This window comes from Pristis pectinata, chromosome 25, assembly GCF_009764475.1.
Source record: "Pristis pectinata isolate sPriPec2 chromosome 25, sPriPec2.1.pri, whole genome shotgun sequence".
In the NCBI taxonomy this organism is placed as follows: domain Eukaryota; kingdom Metazoa; phylum Chordata; class Chondrichthyes; order Rhinopristiformes; family Pristidae; genus Pristis; species Pristis pectinata.
The window spans coordinates 32,627,541-32,643,907 of NC_067429.1; the positions used below are offsets into that span (position 1 = coordinate 32,627,541).

A 16,367-nucleotide genomic window follows, 5' to 3' on the forward strand; every position below is an offset into this window, starting at 1 on the left:
GATAGGGAAATTATTGAAGGTTCTTAGGGAAGGGATCTGCTCACATCTGGGAAAGCATAGACTCATTAGGAATAGTCAGCATGGCTTTGTGCAGGGAAGGTCATGTCTTACAAACTCGATGACTGATGAGGACAGGGCAGTGCATGTTGGATACATGGACTTTAGTAAAGCTTTCAACTCAGTGCCTCATGGTAGGCTGATTCAGAAGGTTAGGGCACATGGGATCCATGGAGACTTCTTACATTTCATTCAAAACCGGCTTGGCCAAAGAAGACAGGGTGGTGGTAGAGGGGTGTTATTCTGACTGAAGGTCTGTGATCAGTGCTGGGACCTCTGTTGTTTGTGATATAAACGATTTCAATGAATATGCAGGTGGGCTGATTAGTAACTTTGCAGACAACAGAAAAGTCAGTGGAGCTGTGGACAGAGGGGAAGGTTGTCAGATTCAGCAGGATACAGAACAGTTGGAAATGTGGGCAGAGGTTAATCCAGACACGTGTGAGATGCTGCACTTTGGGAGGTCAAATGCATGAGGAAAGTTTACAGTAAATGGCAAGGACCCTTAAAAGCACTGATGTACAGAGCGATCTTGGGGTGCAAGCCCAGAGTTCCCTCCATCGGTCGGGGTGTTGAGTATAAAAGCTGGGAAGTCATGTTGTAGTTATATAAAACTTTGGTTAGGCCATATTTAGAGTACTGTGTGCAGTTCTAGTCGCTGCATTACAGGAAGGACATGGAGGCTTTGGAGAGGGTGCTAAAAGGTTCAGTACGATGTTTCCTGGATTAGAAAGTATTAGCTATAACAAAAGGTTATACAGACTTGGATTGTTTTCTCTGGAGCGTTGGAGGCTGAGGGGTGACCTGACAGAAGTAGGATAGAGCTACGAGAGGCATAGGTAGAGTCTGCTTCCAAGGGTGGAAATGTGAAATAAATATAAGGCAGAGATTTAAGGTGAGAGGAGGAAAGTTTAAGGAGATTTATGAGCCAGGTGTTTTTTGCTTTTATTTTTTCAGACACAGAGGTAGGTGCCTGGAACGCACTGCAGGGAAAGTGGTGAAGGCAGATACAATAGCAGTGGCATTTAGACAGGCACATGAACAGGCAGGAAGGAGGGATACAGACCACATGTGGGCAGATGGGATTACTTTAGGTTAGCATAATGGTTGGCACAGACATGGTGGGCCAAGCGGCCTGTTCCTGTGCTGTACTGATCTATGTTCTGTGGTGGAGTCGCAGATAGTTAAGAAGGTTGTTGAAGGATACAGTGGGATACAGATTATCTGGAAAGTTGGGTGGAGCGGTGGCAGATGGAATTTAATCCAGACAAGTGTGAGGTAAGGCACTTTGGGATGTCAAATACTAACAGGACAGATACAGAAAATGGCAGGGACCTCAGAAGTGTTGATGTACAGAGGGACCCTAGGGTGCAAGTTCATAGCTCCCTGAAAATGGCAACATAGGTGTGTAGGGTAGTGAAGAAGGAATTCAAATAATAGGAGACATTTGCATGCCTGCCTGCATAGGCTGAGGCATTGAGAGAGTTGGGATGTCGTGTTACAGCTGTACAAAGCATTGCTCAGGCCGCAGCAGTGTATCGTGTACAGTCCTGCTCGCCACACTGCGGGAGAGATGTAACAGCATTAGGAAAATTGCAGAAGAGATTCACCAGGATGTTGCCTGGAATGCAGGGCTTTACTTATAGGGAGAGTTTGCTCAGACCGGGATTATTTTCAGTAGAACATAGGAGACTGAAGAGTAAAATCATGAGGGGCATAGAAAGCATATATCAGAGTCTTTTACCTCAGGTGGGGGACTTTAAAACTAGAGGGCACAGGTTTACGGAGACAGGGGAGATATTTAAAGGAGATCAGAGGGGCAGGTTTTTCCACAGAGGAAGTGGAAGAGGCAGGGACAATTTGGAGCGGTACGTGGACAGGAAGCAGTAGAGGGATACAGGCCTAATGTCCGCACGTGGGATTAACATAGACGGGCATCATGGTTGGCATGGACGAGTTGGGGCAAAAAAAAGGGTCCATTTCTGTGTTGTACAACTCTTATGACTGTCCAGGACTCTACAAGTGTTGCTCTTTGATTTAATACTACCTTTACCTTCTCTCATTAACTACGAATGAATCACTTTTCCTTTTGGGTTTTGTGCCTTACTTTAAACTCTGCATCAATTTCATTTCAACGTTAGCCACAGCTTGCTTACTGTCATACGTTTAATGTTGTCACTCCATCTACCAAATCCACTCAGGCCTTGCATCTTCATGGATTCCTTTGTTTAGATTTAAGATCAGACTCTCACATAAATCACTTTCAACCTTTGGATAGATTCTATGTTATGACCACTTTCCCTTAATCTGGTAGTTAAAGGACCATATCATTTCTCATTACATGATACTAGATGTGAAATAGCCTGTTCCCATGTAATGTTTTTCCTGCCCCAACTAATGGAAGGTCTGCTTGTTGCTCTGCTCCTTCCTGACTCACCCAGGTTATCAGTACCCATTTTGCTACTCTGCACCATCACTTTGTCCTAAAGTCTTCACAAGTCTTCTAAACTTCCCCTAACCAGAACTCTCCGCCTGAAATAATTTAGGACCATCAAAAGATTTTAGATAGGGGGAACTTTAGAATGCAAAGGAGAAAGGACAAGACAATTGTGCAGGGCAGTGAAATGTGTTCTGGTGTCTACAGTGTTACAGGAAGGGACAGCATATAAAACCTCAAAATACTCAGCAGAACAGAATAAATATTTCAAGTTGATGACTTTTCAGCAGATCCAGGATCAGTTGGAAATGAAATGTGCTTGAAGTGGCAGGGAAGGGGGAGAAGTGGAGAGAATAAAATGATGGTGACTGTAATAGAGTGAAGAGTAAGAGCAACTGAGCAAGAGCAAGAGGCAAGGATGAATCTCCTGACCTGTCTGGAGGTAGATGAAGAGAGAAAAAAATGTCAGGGCTGGAATTGTCAGAACAAAACATTAAAGATGCTGGAAATCTGGAAGAAATTGCTGGAAATATCCAGGTCAGGCAGCACGTGTGGAGAGAAAACAGAGTTAACTTTACACGTTGATGAGCAGTTCTGATAAAACTGGAAAGGGTGGTTGTCTGAAATTGTTGAATTCATTGTCGAGTCCCACTGGTTGTAATGTGTCCAGCTGGAGGATGAAACGCTGTGCCTCGAGCACAAGTTGGACTTTGTTCAAAATGTAGGAGGCCAGAGACCGAGGGCATGAGTGGAGAGAATAATGCAGTCACCTAACTTGTAACCCAGTTTCTTCAACTCCTGCTCTTACTTCCTTGCATTCTTATGCCTGGTCAACATTAATCCAGTAAACCGTCACTGAACTACTTCCAATGTGTCCTTCTACAGTACTCCAGATGTTGCATCACCAATTCCCTGAATAAATGAAGCACAATCTCACTACTCATACATTCACTCCCCTAGCAAGAACCAGTAATGTTGTGTCAGCTTTCCCAATTATTTTCTGTGCCTGCATGGTAGCCTTTTGTGAATCACACACCAGGACGTGCAGATCTCTCTGCATCACGAAGCTCAGCAAACTCTCACCACTCAGATAATATGCTTCTTTATTTTCTGCCAGAATGATCAATTTCACATTTCCTCATATCCCCGCGACAACTTACTTTCCTATCAATCTGCACCTTTCAACTGATGGGATTCAGCACTCACCTTCTGAATCATGGGATTTGGTACAGCCTTTCTCTTTTCTCTCCGCACCACAGTGTTTCCATCATCATCTCCACTGCTGTCTGTGAAACAGAGGGGCAAATCCGCTCAGTGCAGCAATCCTCAGAGCAGGAGGTGAACCCAGACTTGCCAAGAATACTGAGTTTAACCCAGTACAAGAGTAACTCTTCAGGACATTACAAAGTAATACCAGTATCATTAAGTCTGACATAGTCTCAGGATCCAGAACACTCTGCAGAGCATAGCCTCCAGTTTTTGATCAGACCCATCAGTTGTATGTACTCATTGGAGTCATGGGGTCACACAGAAACAGGTCTTTGGCTCACCCTATCTGCGCTAAATATTAATTACCTGTCTACACTCATCTCATTTATCAACCACCTTGGCAATTTCAGTGCCCACCTAGATACGCCTTTAACGTTGAGAGAGTCTCTGCCTCTACCACCTACTCTAGCAGTGTGTTCTGGATTCCAACCACACTCTGGGTGAAAAAAAAGAATCTGCTTTAATCCCTAATTGTCCTGCCCCTTAACCTTAAACCTATGGCTGGAAGGCACAGGTACTTCTGATACTTCTGTCAGGTCGCCCTCAGCCTTTCATGCTCCAAGGAAAACACACCTCATAACTGAAATGCTCCGTCCCGGGCAACATCCTGGTGAGTCTCCTCTGCACCCTCTCCAGTGCAATCACATCTGTGGTGACCAGAACTGTGCACAAGACCCCGGCCGTGGCCATGCAATGTTTTATTAAGTTGTTACACAACATCCCTGCTCTTATATTCTACGCCCTGGTTAATGATCCCAAGTGTCTTCTGGTGTACGGCAAGTTTTTCACTCAACCTCGGTACAGCTGACAGTAATGAACCAAAGCCAATCCTCGGGCTTGTCCACCAGCCCCTGCTCCTCAGTACTGCCGGGGTGGGGGCCGCACCCCCAGCCCTGCACCCACTGCACCCGCACCCCCCCTGCACCCCTACCCTGGGTCCGCACCTGCCACCACCCCATTACGACCCCATAGGCTGCTCCGCTCCGGCCACGGAGCTCAAGGGCTGGGCCCCGGCCCGGCGGGAGGGGGAGACCCGGCCCTGGCTCCCCGCGGGGGGGGGGGAGTTGGGGTGAGGTGAGGGGGGTGTGAGGGGTGGGGTGAGGTGTGGGGTACGGGGGGTGGGGGTTACCTGGCTCCCCGCGGGAGGGGGGGGGTGAGGGGGGGGTTACCTGGCTCCCCGCGGGAGGGGGGGGTGAGGGGGGGGTTACCTGGCTCCCCGCGGGGGGGGTGGGGGGGGGTTACCTGGCTCCCCGCGGGGGGGGGTGTGGGGTGGGGGGGGGTTACCTGGCTCCCCGCGGGGGGGGGTGGGGGGAGTTGGGGTGAGGTGAGGGGGGTGTGAGGGGTGGGGTGAGGTGTGGGGTACGGGGGGTGGGGGTTACCTGGCTCCCCGCGGGGGGGGGGTGAGGGGGGGGTTACCTGGCTCCCCGCGGGGGGGGGGGGGGGGAGTTGGGGTGAGGTGAGGGGGGTGTGAGGGGTGGGGTGAGGTGTGGGGTACGGGGGGTGGGGGTTACCTGGCTCCCCGCGGGGGGGGGTGGGGGGGGGTTACCTGGCTCCCCGCGGGGGGGGGTGAGGGGGGGTTACCTGGCTCCCCGCGGGGGGGGTGAGGGGGGGTTACCTGGCTCCCCGCGGGGGGGGTGAGGGGGGGTTACCTGGCTCCCCGCGGGGGGGGTGAGGGGGGGTTACCTGGCTCCCCGCGGGGGGGGGTGAGGGGGGGTTACCTGGCTCCCCGCGGGGGGGGTGAGGGGGGGTTACCTGGCTCCCCGCGGGGGGGGTGAGGGGGGGTTACCTGGCTCCCCGCGGGGGGGGGTGAGGGGGGGGTTACCTGGCTCCCCGCTCGCTCTCCGCTTCCGACCCGCGAACCGCCGCCCGCATTTTTTTAAACACAAAACTACAGACCGGGGCCTCCGGCTCCGCCATCTTGTCCCCACCCCGCGCCCGGCTCAGTGCGCAGACGCCGGCAGCAGCGACCCCCGGCGGCGGAGGGAGGGAACACCTGCGGGAACCGTAGGAGGTGGGGAGGGGGGAGGAGTGGGGGGGAGGAGGGGGGAGGGGGAGGGGGAGGAGGAGGGGGGAGGGGGAGGGGGAGGAGGAGGGGGGAGGGGGAGGGGGAGGAGGAGGGGGAGGAGGAGGGGGGAGGGGGAGGAGGAGGGGGGAGGGGGAGGAGGAGGGGGGAGGGGGAGGAGGAGGGAGGAGGGGGGAGGGGGAGGAGGAGGGGGGAGGGGGAGGGGGAGGAGGAGGGGGGAGGGGGAGGAGGAGGGGGGAGGGGGAGGGGGAGGAGGAGGGGGGAGGGGGAGGAGGAGGGGGGAGGGGGAGGAGGAGGGGGGAGGGGGAGGAGGGGGGAGGGGGGGGAGGGGGAGGAGGGGGGAGGGGGGAGGGGGGGGGGAGGAGGGGGGAGGGGGGGGAGGAGGGGGGAGGGGGGGAGGAGGAGGGGGGAGGGGGAGGAGGGGGGAGAGGGGGGAGGGGGAGGAGGGGGGAGGGGGGGAGGAGGAGGGGGGAGGGGGGGGGGAGGAGGAGGGGGGAGGGGGGGGGGAGGAGGAGGGGGGAGGGGGGAGGGGGAGGAGGAGGGGGGAGGGGGGAGGGGAGGGGGAGGAGGGGGAGGGGGGAGGGGGAGGGGAGGGGGGGAGGGGGGGGAGGGGAGGGGGGGAGGGGGAGGGGAGGGGGGGAGGGGGAGGAGGGGGAGGGGAGGGGGGGAGGGGAGGAGGGGGAGGGGGGGAGGGGGGAGGAGGGGGAGGGGGGAGGAGTGGGGGGGATGGAGGGGGGGATGGGGGGGAGGAGGGGGGGATGGGGGGGAGGGGGGGATGGAGGGGGGGATGGGGGGAGGGGGGGGATGGAGGGGGGGATGGGGGGAGGGGGGGGATGGAGGGGGGGGATGGGGGGATGGAGGGGGGGATGGGGGGAGGGGGGATGGAGGGGGGGATGGAGGGGAGGGGGGATGGGGGGGATGGAGGGGGGGGATGGGGGGGAGGGGGGGATGGGGGGATATAGGGGGAGGGGGGATATAGGGGGATGGGGGGATATAGGGGGAGGGGGGGATATAGGGGGAGGGGGGGATGGGGGGAGGGGGGGATGGGGGGATGGAGGGGGGGATGGGGGGAGGGGGGGAGGGGGGGATGGAGGGGGGGATGGGGGGATGGAGGGGGATGGAGGGGGGGATGGGGGGATGGAGGGGGATGGAGGGGGGGAGGGGGAGGGGGGAGGGGGAGGGGGGAGGGGGGGAGGAGACGGGAGTGGGTTGTGGGGGGAGGAGAGGAGGAGGGGGAGGGGGGAAGGATGGGGAGGGGGTGGAGGAGGGAGGAGGTGGTGAGGGGGAGAGAGAGGAGGGGGAGGGAGTTGGGGATAGGAGGGTGGGTGGTGGGGACTGGGGTAGGGAGGCAGGGAGGTGGGGCTGGGAGGGGGAGGGAGGGATGTGGGGACGTGGTGGAGGGGGAAGGGGAGGAATGGGAACGGGGGAGTGTAGGAGGGAAAAAGGAAGAGTGTAGGAGGAAGTGGGGATGGGGAGCCAGGGAGGGAGGTGGGGATGGGGGTGAGGGAGGAGGTGGAGTTGTGAAACAAGTTTGAGGCCTTGAAGGACAGGGACTCTGAACACCAGTCTTAGACTTAAATGATTTATTTGAAGGGAAACACAGGGAAAGGGTAACGAGGGTGATACACACGCACACCAGCGATAGCGGGTGTGGGAAAATCGCAACAAGGGTGAAATACACACACACACAACAAACTGGATGCAAACAATCAAGGAAAAGCAACACGCTACCTGCTTGGGAGGGGGGTCCAACCCAGGAGTTCAAAAGGGCCAATGGCTCAGTGCCAGGTACAAAGGTGCTTAAAGGGGCCAATGGTCAAGTGTGCACTGATGGGTGGGGGTGGAGCCAGGCCTTGATTGACAGTAGTGTGTCTTTCGACCAGGTACTGGGCACTGCTGTCACGTGACAGCCCTGGCCTCCACAGTACAGATGGAGATGGGGATGGGTTGGGGGGTTGGATTGGGTATGTGGATAGAGGGAGGAGAGGGGATGGAAGGAGATGGGGATGGGGATGGGGAGGGGGAAGGAGAAGGGGTGTGAGGGATGGGCAGAGAGTTGTGAGAGAGTGAGAGACAGAGCTGGGTGGTACAACTAGAACAAAACCTCCCTATTCTTCAACTCCAATCCCTTCGCAAAGAAGGTCAACATGTTGTTTGCTGCCCCTGCCTGCTAATGTTTTGTGATTCATGCACTGGAACACCTGGATCCCTCTGAACATCACCCATTTGCAGTCTCTCTCCATTTAGATAATAACCCATCTTTTGATCTCACTTACGAAATGCTCTGTGGTCTCTCCATTTAAACGACATTATGTTTTTTAAATTCTTCCTGGCACACTGATAACTTCACATTCATTTCTCTTATTCTCCCGTTAATTTTTTTGCCAACTCACTGAAGCTGTCCCTTGCAGACTCTTTGTATTGGCACTTGTATCGCCAACAAAGTTTGCGACCATACACTTGGTACCTTCATCTGTGTCACTGATAGCCATTGTAAATCATTGTGGTCCTGATACTGATCCCTGAGGCACCCCACAGTTACCACTTGCCAAGCTGAAAATGACCATTTACCCTCAGCATTTATCAACTGGGGGAGATGCAACAGCTGTCCCTACACCTCCTCCCTCCCCACCATCCAGAGACCTAAACAGACCTTCCAAGTCAGGGAAACATTCACGTGCACCTCCTCCAACCTCGTCTGCTGCATTTGGTGCTCCTGATGTGGCCTCCCCTACGTCAGTGAGACCAAGCACAGGCTGGGTGAACGATTTGCAGAGCACCTACACTCTGTCGGCAATGGTCATCCCAAGCTCCCAGTTGCCTGCCATTTCAATTCCCCTTCCCATCGCCACACTGACCTGTCAGGGTGAGACCCAATGCAATCTAGAGGAACAACACCTCACGTTCCTCCTGGGTAGTCTACAACCCAACGGCACGAACAGCCAATTCTCCATTTGCAGGTAACTTTCACCTCTGGTGTGTTTTTCTCCCACCTCCCACTCCCTCCCTGACCCTCCCATACCCGCCTTCAGCCCATCACCTCCCATGGCGTTTTACCCATCGGCTGCCCCCTCCTGCCACCTGGCTCTGGCTCCATTTGCCCTTCACCTCCCCCCCCAGTGGTTCCCATTGTCACCTTCCTTACTGATCAGACTCCAGCCTCTGTCGCCACCTTCACCCCACCCCCACCCACCCACCTTCCTCCAGTTTTGTCTGCCTGCATCTATTGCCTCCCAACTCCACCCCTGCCCTCCCTGGCTCAACCTGCCCATCATCCTTCATCTGCCCCTGGTCCACCAATCACCTCTGCCCCCCCCCCGTCTCACCCCTCCTCTTTATACCAGCTATTTCCCCTCTCCACTCTCAGTCCTGCTGACAATTCCTCTCTCCCCACAGATGCTGCTCGACCTGCTGAGTTCCTCCGGCAGATTGTTTGTTGCTCCAGATTCCAGCGTCTGCAGTCTCCAGTGTCTCCATTTATCCCAACTGTTTTCTGTTAGTTAGCCCGTCCTCTACCCATGGTGATATTAACCCCAGAGCCAGGAGCTTTTACCTCACGCAGGGACTTTCTATGTGGCACCTTCCGGGAATCCAGATGCACCCCATCTGCTGGTTCCCCTTTATCCACACTGCTTGTTACATCCCTTTCACGAACCCACGTTGACCCTGCCTAATTGTACAGTGTTTGACCACATCTTCCTGAATAATGGACTCCAGCACTCGCCCGTGGAGAGAGGTCAGGCTAACTGACTGTCACTTCCTGCCTTCTGTCTCTCTCCTAAAGTGGATGTTACAGTTTCCAATCCACTGAGACCTTTCCAGAATCCGGCGGGTTTCGTAAGATCACAAACAACGTATCCACTGTCTCCTCAACCTCTTCTGTCCAGACCTCAGGATGAAGGTCATCAGGCCCAAGGCACTTGTCAGCCTTCAGCCCCATGAGTTTTTCTGAGCATTTTCCTCCAGTGATCATGGTTTTAAGTTCCCCCTCTCTCTTCTATCATTGGATCTGCTGCTATTATTGAGGTGATTTTCATGTCTTTTACATGAAGTGTTTGAAATCTCTGTCATCTGCTTTTCCTTAATGGGACCATCATTTAATGTGACCAGCTTTTTCTTATATACTTGTGGAAACTCTTGCTGTCTGTTTTTATATTCCTTGCTGGTTTAAGTTATGTTGCAACTTTACAAAACACTGGTTAGACCGTGTACTGTGTGCCACACTACAGGAGGGATGTGGTTGCGCTGGAGAGAGTGTGGAGGAGATTCGGCAGCATGTTGTTGGGATTGGGGGACTTTAGTTATGGGAAGAAATTGGACAGACTGGGCTTGTTTTCCCCGGAGCAGAGGAGGCTGTTAGAAATATATAAGATGGGTACATATGGCATTGGTGGGTAGACAGTAAAAATCTTTTTTCCCATGGTAGGGGTAGCAAATACAAGAGGGCAAAGGTTTAAGGAAGGAGAGGTTTTGAAGGGGAATTGAGGGAAAAGTTTTTTACACAGAGAGTGGTGGATGTCTGGAATGTGCTACCAGAGGGTGTCTGCTGGAGGAGCATTGCTGTTGGATTGCTGCAGTGTCAGACATGCAGTGCTGGGGGAGAGATGCATTGTGATGGGACAATGCTGGGGCAGTGCTGACGTTTCCCTCGGCATAGTGCTGCGGGAGTGCTGAACCACCAGAGGAGCCGTGCTGAGGCTGGGTGCCCTGTAGCTCGAGCAGCACTGAAGGAGATCACAGCAGGGGAAGTGCTGCACTGCTGGAGTGTTGCTGTGTCAGAGGAGTGGTGCTGGTTGAGAGCTGCACTGAAATGTAGGAGCGGCCAAAATGGACAATTTCACACTTTATATTAGATCTGCCAGATCTTTGCCAACTCACAACCTGAGTACATCCCCTTGTGGCCTCCTTATGTCCCTTTCACAACTTATGTTCCTACCTTTGTGTCAGCAGCAACCAGACCTTGGTGCCTTCATCCAGGTATGTTTCACTGTGGGAGGGCAGCCGCAGCTGCTGCTGCATTACTGCAGGAGTAATGACCGAGGAGCGGCGACACGGAGGGAATAGTACCCAGTTACAGGAACACTTTAGAGTGATGTGGTGCCCAAGGAGCAGGGCTGAGGAAGCATGACCCCATTTAAAGGGTATCGATGAGTGAGTGCCACACTGCCAGTGGAGCAGTGCTGAGGGATTTCTGTGTGGCAGCAGGGCAGCACTGATGCAGCCAGGAGATCCATGTTTAAATTGCACCCTTGTCTGCTCTTTCTGATGAATGCAATAGATCCCATGGAGTTCTCTCTGCTGGGTATTGTGCAATCCATAACCGACATTGCGATAAGAAGAGATCTGGCGATTGCTACATTACCAGGTGCCTGTGCCCCGAATACTTTGTTTCTTGATGTCTTTGCTTGGATTATCTCCAGTGTCTGAAAACTTTGTGTCTGAAAATGTAATTGCTTTGGAAAATGCGTTTGGAAGCCCTGTTATGTTGGCTGGAAGTGGACTGGAGGAGAGAGGGGGTGGTTTCCTTCAGTTCAGCTCACTCAAACAGTGTGCCACAATGTGACAGATGCAGAGGTTTGCATGATGGGTGCAGGGGTCTGGGTGATGGAGTCTGGGTGATGGGTGCAGGGGTCTGGGTGTCAGGGTCTAGGTGACGGGTGCAGGGGTCTGGGTGATGGGTGACGGGTGCAGGGCTCTGGATGACAGGGGTCTGGGCGGCAGGGGTCTGGGCTCTGGGCTCTGGGTGCAGGGGTCTGGGTGATGGGTGACGGTTGCAGGGCTCTGGATGACAGGGGTCTGGGCGGCAGGGGTCTGGGCTCTGGGTGACGGGTGCAGTTCTCCCTGTGCCACATGCTCTGTCATTATGTCGATGTGCATCGAATGACTTCCAATAAAATTTTGTGTGCAGTGCTGCAGCAGGTAGTTCTGCTGCCTGGCACCTCCAGGTATCTGGGTCAATCCTGACCTCCGGTGCTGTCTGTGTGGAGTCTGCACGTTCTCCCTGTGACCGTGTGGGTTCCCCCGGGTGCTCCGGTTTCCTTCCACATCCCAAAGACTTCTGGGTTGGTGGGTTAATTGGCTGCTGTAAATTGCCCCCTCAGTGTGTGGTTCAGTGGGAGTTGTTGGGCATGTGGGGGAGAAGTTGCTGGGAACAAGGAAACCAGCTGAGTGAGAGTGGGATTGATGGGATTTCTGTGCTGGGAGCAGCATGGATTTTGCAGGTGTAAGGAAAGAGTTAAATTTCTGATTCCTCCTTAGTGATGTGTAAGACAAAATGGTGTCAGTTTGGAATGTGGTAATACCTTGAAGATGTGCATGAACACACATCCTTGGGATTAGATACTGGTGAAGAACACTTTCTTCCTTGCAGACCTGCTGTTCCTGTTTATAAGATGTGCCTAGGCTGAAGGCCGCGAGTGATAGGAGGGTTCAGGCTGGTACTACAAGTGGATGGAAAAGTACTGGGGTAAAAGTTATGTTAGGTTTTTGAAGGGTATGTAAAGGGGGCAACTTCCTGGTGCGAATCAGGACCTTCCGTCAGGCTGGGTCACAACCAGTGCTGAGACACAGACAGAGGCTGTGTGAACGGCTGTCGGACACCTGAGGTTCCCTCCGGCATTGTGTAGATCAGTTCATTGATTGGTTGATAAATATTATTTTGTTTCCTTCTGTATTTTGTTAAGTATTCTTCTTTCTTTCTGTGTTTTATTCTTTATATAACTCTAATAAAGTAGTTTCTATAACCTTTAACACATGTACAGTGCCTCTTGTTGCTGAATCAGGAAAGAACAAGGAACGAATTTTAAAATATTTTCGTTACAACGGGCAGAGTGACTCCTATGTGGTAGGAAGTGACAGGAGGGGTACTCTGGTGTGTGTGAATGTGCTTGTCCAAAAATAGTTCCTCGAAAGTAGATGTTAATCACCCAGACTGGGTGGGCAGGATCAGAAGGTGTCATGACCTGAGGTTTCACAGAACACGAAACAAACCACTCTGTAAAATATGCAGCTTATTTTATATATAAGTACACCTGGAGGGAAGCCCTGTACTTGCGATAACCAGCAGTGTTATACAGGTGAGCTGAGCTGGGACCTCTGTATGAATCCACAACACAGCAGGAGTTGAAGAGCCCAGACCCCACCCTGGGGAAGACCACTCGCTTCTCTCATTGGTGAATTTTGCTGGATTAATGAGCAGGTTTCTGAAAGGTTTCTTATCCATTTCATGTTTAGACAGGATCTCCCTGAGGATGAGAGATATCTGCCTCTCACAGCTATCTGCAGTCAGACTGGGGAAAGCTGGCTGAGCTCCCGGTGAAAGCAGCAGAGCTTTGTGCTTACAGTGTTATCATTGTCATGGTGTGGCATTGTTACAGGTGCAAAGTTACGCAACATCGTAGGCTCCCGGCCCCACTCTGCACCCCGACCTGCTGTCCTCAATGGAGCAGGTGGACAGTGGGTGCATCAACGCTTCCACTTGTGCTGGCACGCTGTCGGCTCCCTGCACACTACACGCTCTTAATCCTGACCCGAACAAAGAGAGTGGCGGGTGAGAGGGGCGCGGAGTCCTTGCTCAGCAGGTGGATGTGGCGGTAACCTGCAGAAACAAACAGAAACATCATCAGGGGAACCAGTGCTGGGACCTCTGTTGGTTTGATATATAGAAATAATTCGGACAAAAATCTAGTTGGGCTGATTAGTAAGTTTGCAGATGACACAAAATTGGTGGATAGTGAGGAAAGTTGTCAAAGGACACAGCAGGATCTAGACCAGTTACAGATATGGGCGGAGGAAGGTCAGATGGAGTTTAATCCGGGCAAGTGTGAGGTGTTGCACTTCGGGAGATCAAGTGGGAGGGGAAAGTGTACAGTAAATGGCAGGACCCCTGGGAGCAGTGATGTATGGAGGGATCTTGGGGGGCAAGTCCATAGCTCCCTGAAAAGTGGTAACACAAGTGGGTAGGGTGGCGAAGGTGTACTTGCCTTCACCGGTCAGGGCACTGAGTATAAAAGTCACGCTGCACCTCTTTGGTTAGGCCACATCTGGAGTACTGTGTGCAGCTGTGGTCACCGACGGGCCTCCTCCTGTTCCCTGTTCCATGGGGAGACACGGCTCTGGGGGCCTGCTGTTCTGTGCGTGCTGGGACGCTGGTAGCATCCTGGGGGAGCAGTCCAGAGGAGCCACCCCAAGAGTCATCTCCTCCTCATGGGCAGGAATGGAAGGGTCAGACCAGCACACAGGCTGAGGCACGTTTAACCGCAGGGCCTCATTGGTGTGTCTGTGGGAGAAGGTTATCAGGGTGAGCAGCTTGTGGGGACCCCAGAGCAGAGGTTGAAGGGCAGAGGGCAAGGAGATGGTGGTGCAAGGCAGTGGTTCATGAGTCTGGTGGGGAGGGGAGGGGAGGGGAGGGCTGCTGGTGTGAGGGTTGGATGCTGCACCCTCCACCATGATTACATCATCAAAGCTGGGTCAGTGTTTAAGGGGACCTCACTGGCCTGCCTTTGTGCTTTACAAGTACTGGGGCATTTGAAATTGTTAAACAGGCGGGGAGCTCCCCCACCTTTAACCACTGGTGACACTGAATGCGAGTGCTCCCACCTACCCCCACGGGCAAAGAACGGATCTAAGTGTTGGGCCTCAGATGCAGCATGCAGAAACACCGCACGAGGGGCATCGAGTGCCGTGTTGCGTGGATGGAGGGTGCAGGCTGCTCTCTGACTTCTTGCACTCACGATGTCTCACGTCGCCATCAGCCCAGACGGCTCTCACACAAACATCTTGCCTCACGCACAGTCTCAGTGGGAGGACAACTTCCCACTCCTGCAGCCCTGGAACCGAAACCACTTCCCCACCACAGCTCCACCCTGACTAACGTACGCGAAGGGACTCTTGATCCCTCCACTGGAAAGCACCAGGACTGGTTTGATGCGAATGACCGGGAGATCCAGGAGTTAATGAACTATAAACACAGTGTGTTCTTGGATTGGAAACTCTGCCACACCTCATGAATCAACATCGTTGTTCACTCCTAGACCAACATTGCCAGCATCGAGGCCCTAATTAACACACAGATGGTTCCAATAACCAGGCCGTGGCAATCACATGCCTGACACCAGACTCTCGAAACAGTGAATCTCCTCTGAGTTCCCGTTCAATGGGAGACGAGCAGGTGGATAGCGGAAACAACTCAAGAACGTGCTCCTTTCAGCAAGGGAGAAGGAAAGCGGGAAACTACGGACCAGTTAGCTTAACATAGTTTGTCCACTCAGTTAACCTCTTCATTTCCCCTTGTAACCTCATGTGCTGCCTGGATTAGAGGTTGGATTAACTTGGGTTGTTTTCTCTGGAGCGGTGGAGGCTGAGGGGAAATCTGACAGAAGATTATGAGAGGCATAGATATAATATTCAGCCGGTATCTTGTTCCCAGGGTTGAAATGCCTAATACTAGAGGGCATGCATTTAAGGTGAGGGGGGTAAATTCAAAGGAGATGTGCGGGGCAAGTTTTTTACACAGAGAGCGGTGGGTGCCTGGAATGTGCTGCCAGGGGTGGTGGTGGAGGCAGATACGAGAGAGGTGTTCAAGAGGCTCTTAAATAGGCATGTGGATGTGCAGAGAATGGAGGGAGATGGGCACTGTGCAGGCAGAAGGGATTACTTTAGTTGGGCATTTGATTACTAATTTATTTAGTTTGGCACAACATGGTGGGCCGAAGGGCCTGTTCCTGTGCTGTACTGTTCTATGTTCTAAAGGTTAGACAGGCTTAAGGACCTGCTCCTAATTCGTATGCTTATATTTATATTTGTACGTTCTTAAACAGTCCTTGAAGAAGTGTAACTTTCCTTCCGATCTCTGGGGATCTCTGGTCCATGACTACTCAAGGTGGAGAAGGAGCATTTGGGATGGTGTTGAGAGCCTTGAGTCCATGCATCGGGAGCACATCAAAACCCAGTGAAAACAGTGGAAGGAGTGGATCACCTCATAACTATCATCCTGCCACGTCCGTGACAGAGTCTGCAGTTCCCACACTGGCTTCATAAGTCACCACTGAACCTCTAGAACTGGAGTGGGAGCAAGGCATCCTCCATCCCAAGGGACCGCAGGAGAAGAGAAAGATGATAGATTGGGATAAACAGAGCAGATCTTGTTTGAATGATGGTGAATTCTTTGAGTGTGTTCAGAATGGGTTCCTGCAGCAAAATGTCTTGGAACCAACAAGGGGGCAGAACATATTAAACGTACACACATGCAAAAATGTACAGAACAGATTTAGTTCACCTGATGGTATGTGAATGTGATGTGGTCAAAGTCAAAGTCGAGTTTATTGTCATCTACACAAGTGCAATGACAAACTTACTTGCAGCAGCATCACAGGCATAGAGCATCAGATAAGCAGCATTCACAAGAAAAACATCAATTAAACAGAAATTATATACAATTTTTACAAGAAAGAACATAATTAGAACAAAGAAAAGACCAAGTCTATTTTAGTGCAAAGTGATCAAAGTGGTCACAGTGTTGCTGTACTGAGGTAGTGATTAGGGTTGTGCCGGTTGGTTCAAGAACCGAATGGTTGAAGGGAA

General features: G+C 52.9%; 2 protein-coding genes across 3 annotated transcripts in view; both read right to left on the reverse strand.

The window, feature by feature from the left end:
• rnf113a (ring finger protein 113A) overlaps positions 1 to 5,694 on the reverse strand; it is a 62,310-nt gene extending 56,616 nt beyond the window's left edge. Inside the window, 3 exon segments of the mRNA XM_052038706.1 lie at positions 3,701 to 3,780; positions 5,586 to 5,628; positions 5,630 to 5,694. Coding sequence (XP_051894666.1) covers positions 3,701 to 3,780; positions 5,586 to 5,628; positions 5,630 to 5,680 — 174 coding nt within the window. The 5' untranslated portion in view covers positions 5,681 to 5,694.
• Positions 5,695 to 12,779: 7,085 nt separating this feature from the next.
• The window catches only part of LOC127582872 (1-phosphatidylinositol 4,5-bisphosphate phosphodiesterase delta-3-like), a 113,715-nt gene continuing 110,127 nt past the window's right edge, over positions 12,780 to 16,367 (reverse strand). For both annotated transcript variants that reach the window (XM_052038490.1, XM_052038489.1), the window contains exon 15: positions 12,780 to 13,383. In XM_052038490.1, coding sequence (XP_051894450.1) covers positions 13,295 to 13,383 — 89 coding nt within the window. In that variant the 3' untranslated portion in view covers positions 12,780 to 13,294. The remainder of the gene's footprint in view (positions 13,384 to 16,367) is intronic.